Source organism: Hypomesus transpacificus, chromosome 25, assembly GCF_021917145.1.
Source record: "Hypomesus transpacificus isolate Combined female chromosome 25, fHypTra1, whole genome shotgun sequence".
Taxonomy (NCBI): domain Eukaryota; kingdom Metazoa; phylum Chordata; class Actinopteri; order Osmeriformes; family Osmeridae; genus Hypomesus; species Hypomesus transpacificus.
Window position 1 is genome coordinate 5,843,621 of NC_061084.1, and position 7,516 is coordinate 5,851,136.

At 38.3% G+C, this 7,516-nt stretch overlaps 1 protein-coding gene and 1 pseudogene across 1 annotated transcript; both read right to left on the reverse strand.

Moving 5' to 3' along the window:
* Positions 1 to 119: 119 nt before the first annotated feature.
* LOC124486926 lies at positions 120 to 1,617 on the reverse strand (annotated as a pseudogene).
* Positions 1,618 to 4,884: 3,267 nt separating this feature from the next.
* LOC124487154 lies at positions 4,885 to 6,136 on the reverse strand. Its single transcript, XM_047049249.1, has 2 exons — positions 6,067 to 6,136; positions 4,885 to 5,896 (listed from the first exon to the last, which is right to left on the reverse strand). Exons 1-2 carry the CDS (start codon positions 6,122 to 6,124, stop codon positions 5,079 to 5,081), a joined length of 876 nt encoding a protein of 291 aa, XP_046905205.1. The 5' UTR covers positions 6,125 to 6,136; the 3' UTR covers positions 4,885 to 5,078.
* Between the last annotated feature and the right edge of the window lie 1,380 nt (positions 6,137 to 7,516).

Consider the following 7,516-nt stretch of genomic DNA (forward strand, 5'->3'; position numbering starts at 1 on the left):
TTATCTTTTATTAATCTTTGTGGTTTGGCAAAAGCTGTCTAAAGACATACAAAAATAATTGTTTCAAATGATTTCTGAAACTAATGTGGTTTCCCTTCAGTCCAGAATATCCGCATCTGTCACTCCTGCTGGAGGTGTCTGACCTCAGAATACACTGCAGTTTCACTGCTGGTCTTCACTCTCATCTGTCTGGAGGTTGGGCCTCTGGGGGCAAAACTCACAGCAGAATAGTTCAACTCATCTCTGTCTTGGGGCTGAAAGAGAAGTGAAGATGTTCATACAGAACACATGCACTGAGAAAAAAATCTCTTCAAAAAAAGATTTATATGACAACGCAAACCTGCTGCAATGTATTCAGCCTGGGGTTGTTCGACCCTTCAGAAAAGCAAAACAAACAACATATTGGATGTACAAAATAAACAGACAATTAAATGTTTCTATTTCAGCAAATTATTAACTCAGGTTGTTAATATAATTGAGTGAATATGTTGATTTATACACATACACACTGCTTAACATTGCACTTCAGATGTTTTACAGACTAGTGATAGCGTATTCAAAAGCACAAAACTGTACCTTCAAGCTCATTGGATTTATTTTTGCTCATTCCAACTATCAGTACAATGCTGAGAATTATAAAGAAGACATTTGATATGACCAATGCTAAGAAAGTGGGAGTCAGAGTGAAATCAGGCTCTGAAAACAAGAGATACAAATATTTGTCAGGAATATCAGCAGAAATTTGAATGAAAATTAATTAAATTAACCAAACAGGCTCGCTCTCCCCAAAAATATGATGACAAACTAGCATTGGTAAATAACCCAATTAAGGACATGATAAGTAATGAACAAATTACCACAAACATTGAGTTTGGTCCCATTCCCAAACAGTATCTCCCCACATGAGGCCACAGCACAGTAGTAAGTCCCAGCATCAGAGAGGCTGAGGTTCCTCTTGGGGAGGTTGTAGACACAGCTCTGTGTAGGAGACCCAGCCTCAGGGCTCTTCTCACACTGATCATTCCTGCTTCCATGGGTGTAAAGGATTCCTGGATAGGATTCTCCTGAGCCATGTCTGAACCAATAGACACTGTGTTCTCCAGGACAGGACTCAGTGTGTATTGTACAGTTCAGAGTCATAGAGTCTCCTGGCTGCACTGTCTCAGACACTGGCTTCTGTTCAATAGCTTTTATGCCAGATATTAAATCTAACATGAGGACAAAATTTACATGCAATGATTAGCAAGAGTAACTTACTCCTCTAAAGTGAAAACACAAAACCTTATTCATACATATATATACAATATAATGTATTTTTAACACCATTAAATAATGGTACCACTTGTGTTTTAAATAAACAAACTGGACAAGTAACACACTAATATTTTACATTCCTGTAAAGATCAAAAAGGTTCCATCAGCAAATATCAACTGATTCATGTAAATCTTTCCACAGTAGTAAGTCCCAATGTCCTCTTGCTTTATTTGTGCAATGGAGAGATGAAATGTTTCCCGATTTTTGAACCGTACACTAAATCTCCCATCATTGAAGTCTTCGTTCAGATAAATCTCACTTTCCATATACTTTGCTGTTTTAACAATGTTCTGGATCATCATACTGGAATTAAGTTTGAACCAAACCAAGTAGTTGAAGTTTGTATGGACTCTTAAGTGGCATTCGATTATTACCCTGTCTCCGAGCCTTGTGTTCAGTATTGAAAAAGGTTGAACAATATCGTTTTTTTGAGATGCACCTAAGGAAACAACAGTCTATGATAAAGGCAAATACATGAAGTACACAAATTAAACCTTGAAAAAAATGTAATTAAGAACTTACAAACGTCCCATACCAAAAGAAAGACAAGAATCCTCATGATGCTTTTCTTCATTGTGACTGGACAACAGTGAACAAGCTGTACGTTTAGAGCAATTTTCGCTCGGCATTCATTGGTTCATCAAATGTTTGACTGACATTGTCGTTTGTGATTGGCTGGGTAGAACATTGTCTGCCATTGCTTAGTAAAGTTATAATTTGAATAAAAGAAGGAGAAAAAAACACATTTGAGTGCATGGTTCTAAGCTGCCACCTAGAGAGAATATAATGTGTAACTGTGTAGTCATGCTAGCATGACCATCGTAGATGTCCAGACCCTGTTTCCAAACTTTTGTCCTAAGTTTATATAATTGTCAAAAACTAAATATGTTTAAAAAGACAACTTTATCATTCCTGCAACTGAGATCAGTTTTGAGTGAACAGGATTAGACCGAATCAGACTCAAAATCTTTACATCACTACATAACGTCTTGCTTCCAGTTGCTGCACACTAGTCTACAAACTTTATTGCCAAAAGTCTTTATTGCCTTGACGAACAATGAATTCCCCTAGCAAAGGTACTGTGAAGAAGCATCTCCTGTTGGGTACAGATTACAACATTTACACATTGCAATTTACGTGAGATCGCCATAGCTTAGTGCAGGTTTTCACAGACTTTCTTCAAAGCTGGTTCCAATTACAAAAAACAGAGTGACGACTGGTATGACATCCTGCTGAAAACCACAGAGACAGTGAGGGAAATAAAGTAAGAAAGAAAGAAGAAAAAAATACATGGGAGGGAAAGAGTGTTTCTGTGAAAGGCCAGCAGGCCTCACCAAAGCCAAGATGCAGACATGTCTTCACAGTAGACCGCACGGCATCTATAATTAGAATGCTTCCCGTACATGGTTGTCAGTATGTCAAGGGAAACTCTTAGCTTAAGTTATGTATGAGGATGACCTGCACCCCTTCAGGAAGTGTGGGGCTGTGGGGGTTGGTGATCTTCACTGTGAGTATTACTACTGTAGGTTTTATCTGAACTACAGTTACAACGTGGTATTTGTTCATCTCAATAAGGTAGTACTGTGAAGACTTTTGAACCAAACAAATGCCATTGTCGCATTGGTAAACATTGTTGAGCTGTCCAGAAAGTCACATTTAGGTTGCTAGTATGTCTTTCTATTTTAGGTCTGTGTATGGCGTAGTTTACATATTGAGTGGAAAGTTGCAGGAACATGTTCATTTAGATCTGGGCGTCTAAGTAGGTTTTTGTGAATATACAATGTACACAATAACTGAATGACACCACTTGTAGTACTTATTTGTTTGTAGTTTTAGCCGAATAAGGTACTTAATTTGTTGTAAATGCGTTTGTGTGATTAACAGTTTGGACAGAATCTAAACAGATGCTGCTAGTAAAACATTTTACAAACAATATTTATTACTCTCTGACCCCAGAGTACACTGGCACCTGTCTCTCTTTCCAGGTCATCCTTTGTCTCCAGGGACTATTCACTTATGATTGATTTTACTGCACTGTACTATGCAGTAGTGTAGCTGAAATGTTATTGTTGAACTGTGGTGGACATACGATTATTGTTCACTGGGCCTGCCAGCTGAGATGTGATTGCTTTGCGCATGAGTGCCACCAGTGGAGGTGAATTAAAGAGGTTTTCTGGCCAAAATAAGCAGCGGGCTCTTGAAAGAAATTCGACTTTGAGGGTAGGCCCTTTGGCAGGCCAGCGGGTCATTGTCAGAGGCTTCCGAGAGCAGCAGCAACTGGCTGTGGCTAAAGGGAAAGGATCCGATCTGGGCTGCAAAGTGACCATTAACCTGTAGAAAAAGATAAAAGTGACAAATGTCACCCATGAGCCCTCTGGAGCTCTTGTGGGCTCATCAACGAAACACCAGGGAAAGAGGGTGCCCACCTGATGACCCCACTGAAGAAGTTAGCACCTTCAGCCACTGAAGAACTGGATAGGAATAGTGATTATTGTGAGGGAAATTATAACAACAAACAAAGAAACAAACAAAATTGAACTCAGTGGCCATTTTGAACTACCGTTCAAGGTCATTTTTCCTTGAGACGCCAGACTTATGAGTATAATGAAATAAAAACTGTGCATAATGTTGTGTTGCAAAATCAAATACTAACTTAGCACTAATTCTTGTGGGCCAGGCAATCTTTGTAGTTGCACCAGAGGTTACTTGCCGAAGTATCACTAAGGACATTGGCAACATCAATAACATACCCCGTGAAAGACAACTAAGTGACACAGTGATTCTGTAGAAAGCCACAAAGACAGGAACAAAGACGCAAGGAAAAAAAATTTAGCACAGGGGTCCTTGTGCTAAATGCCAGTGTCTCAGAGGTGTCTGAACTAAGTATCTCGTCTGAGGTTCACAAACAGCAGCAAAGCATCTACAGTATGAAAAAAAAATCACCCTGCTTCCGTTGCACTCATTACTTTTAGGAGAGCATATTGACTCTTTTTCACTAAAGCTGTTCGTCTTTGGTGTAAGCTTTTCAGCAAATACATTTGTTGAAGTAGGCCTGTATGTTACCTGTAACACAACAACAACTAAATACAATTTTTAATGAAAAAATTTATTGGCCATTGTTATTCTTGTAGAGCTGCTCAGACAAGTTTAGTGCATGAACGACTTCAGGTCAACTATTAGCACTTGGTTTCCATCAGTGGAAAAATCTTGTACTGCAAGTGTAGCTATAGCTACAGATCTGAACCTCAATGACTTCCTTTGAGATGTGGAACCGTCATTTGTCTCTCAATTAAAAGCTACAGCCCCTTAACTAACTGATGGAAAGGTGAAATGAGGGAAAATATCTGTAGTGTTTATGAAGTGTGACAAAGATTTGTTACTGCGCTACTGCTATGCCTACTTTGTCAAGAGCTTTATTATTCATAACGTCAAGCAATTAAACATGTCAGTAAGTGTATACTACACATTCGTGAAGGGGAGTAGTGGCTATTTGACACTGAACATCTGTTAGCTTTCACCTCACAGCTCTTGGTCCTCACTTTGGAAAATAAACACACATGGTTTTATCTTACATTAATCCAAAACTTTATTTAAAATTGGAAAAAAACATCCAGTTCAGACAAACCAGCTGATGTTCTGTGGAACCAATCCAAACAATAAATTGACATGTTTGAAAGATTTTCAGAGACATCAAATTTTATACACCATGTTAAGCAATCAAGATCATAATTGCATACGTAAGACATATATGACTAAGTACAGCTCAAAGAGATGGATAGCTGGATTTCTTTATGAAACAGAAGACAATAACGATGAATAGACAGCAGAATAGAACTCCAGTTCTCATGATGGAGAGAAGCACCAAGATTCTCATCTGATCCTCGCCAACTAATTTGATATCCAGCTCGGTTCCCTCTCCATACACTATGTCCCCACATGAGGCCACAGCACAGTAGTAAGTCCCAGCATCAGAGAGGCTGAGGTTCCTCTTGGGGAGGTTGTAGACACAGCTCTGTGTAGGAGACCCAGCCTTAGAGCTCTTCTCACACTGATCACTTCTGCCTCCATGGGTGTAAAGGATTCCTGGACGGGATTCTCTTGAGCCACGTCTGAACCAATAGACACTGTGTTCTCCAGGACAGGTCTCAGTGTGTATTGTACAGTTCAGAGTAACAGAGTCTCCTAGCTGGACTGACAGAGACGCTGGCTGCTGGACAGAATGTTGTATACCAGAGCCTTTTACATTGAGAATGGCTTCCTCTGCAAAGTCCATTTGGTTGGAATAGGAACTGGTACAGTAATATGTAGCTGAATCTGATAATTGCACATCTGACATCCTTAAGTGAAGTTTGTTGCTGGCGATGTGAACTGAGAAACGAGGGTTATCCTTGAATTCATTGTAATATGTGCCATTTGGATTATTCTTAAACGATGAAGATATGAGCTGAGGTTTATGTCCCAAAGTTTGTTTGTACCAAGACAAGACTACTGTTTGTCCACTTAAATTATGTGAGCAGGTTAACGTAACTGATTCCCCAACACTGATGAACATAGGATCCTGACGTACATCCAGAGCATAGGCTTAATAAGAAATACAAAACATACAACAGATTATATACACAAACATAATTTATAGCAGAAATCTGCCAAAAATCTACAATACATTGCTTAAATGTTCATGTAAGCTATAATTGTAAGCCAGGGTGGATACAGCATACAATTAGCAGAGAAAGAATACATTTTAAACTTACCCAATTCTCCAAGAAGTGCAACTATCAACCCAATAGTGGTAATCTTTAAAGGTGTCATGTTCTTGACACATTAGCCTCAAATGATAAGACTGCTGATGTGCACACACTTTGAAAAATGTGGTTGAGTGTGATTGGCTAAGATCATAGATATCGTTTTAGCTGACTTTAGTGTCAGTCACCATGGTACCCACATAACCGAAGAAATCCACTGCAGAAATAAACAATAGTAACACAAAAGCAACACATATTTATATCCATCTCACCATTTGTTTGGCATAAGATTTTTTATGTTAGGTATAGAATGCCAGGTGTTTATGACTGTTCTCAAGGAAAATACAGGTTATATCTAATTACCATTAGTTTCTTTGCTATCATCTGTGTCTGCTGAAGCAATGTGATGTTTACGTGGGGTATTCCATAATCAACACTAATTGTTTCAAAATAGATGTGAAAAAACTGCAGGTGTCCAGTTGACAGTATGTAAAACTTGCAAACATGTCTACTGGCCAAAACTCAATTCAAAAGGAAAGACGGCCCAAGTCATCTAAAAACAGCTGTTCTCACAATGCATGTACTGTGTGTCTAGCAAAGCTTTTCTTTATACATTATCACACTGAGGTTAACAAATGACAAGAGAATGAATATCAGTCATATTTCTTGCACCACCACCACATTACAATATGTTCGGCTATAATTCAATACTGTTTAATGGGCCAGCAGGCATTATGTTAATATAATGTATCCAGTCATACAGGGGCCTTCCCTATTAAAATTGTAAAAACAAAACAATCGACAAAAAACATCTTTAGACTGGGCTTCACTGCTAGTACACAAAATATTTCTGTAAAGTAATTTGTTTTTTGATTGATTAGATCTAGTGGAAGACCAGTAAATGGAATAAAGTACATTTTACAGTAGGTGTTAAGTAAGTTGTTTCTGAAGCCAATTTACCCCAATTTATTTGCAGATGTGTATATTTTACTTTCTTAGCTTTATTATTTGTAAGCTCTGGCAATGGTATTTCCATGTTTCTAGTTATTCATGGTTATTCAAGCAGTAGTTCAAATCATAATAATGATATGACAAACATAAAGTTACATACCCCTCCATCTGCAGAAGAGATGGAAGTTCTTGTCTGAGAGACTGATACAAAATATTGTAGGAACAGAGTATTATTGACATTGCACATTTCAATATGGCAAATCAAATAAGGTCAGCTTTTGGGAATTTTTCAGTGGATGAGTTTTACCCTGGCATTGCTTACCTCCACCATAACTTGGATTTAAACAAACATATTGCTTTCACAATGCAGACCTGCCAGTATTACATCAGTTAAAGGTGTTACATTTGTTCCTGACAGAGAACTCTACCCAGTTTTACTCATCCACGCCACATCACTCTCCCATTTTGATTACTGTTAACTCTCTCCACGTTAGCTTATCACTTATTA

Excerpts from the sequence above, each read along its gene's own strand:
- LOC124487154 (XM_047049249.1), bottom strand. The coding sequence starts at position 6,124 with ATGACACCTTTAAAGATTACCACTATTGGGTTGATAGTTGCACTTCTT. Across the intron at positions 5,897-6,066 it reads TGCACTTCTTGGAGAATTGG|CCTATGCTCTGGATGTACGT; the intron begins GTAAGTTTAAAA and ends TTTCTTATTAAG.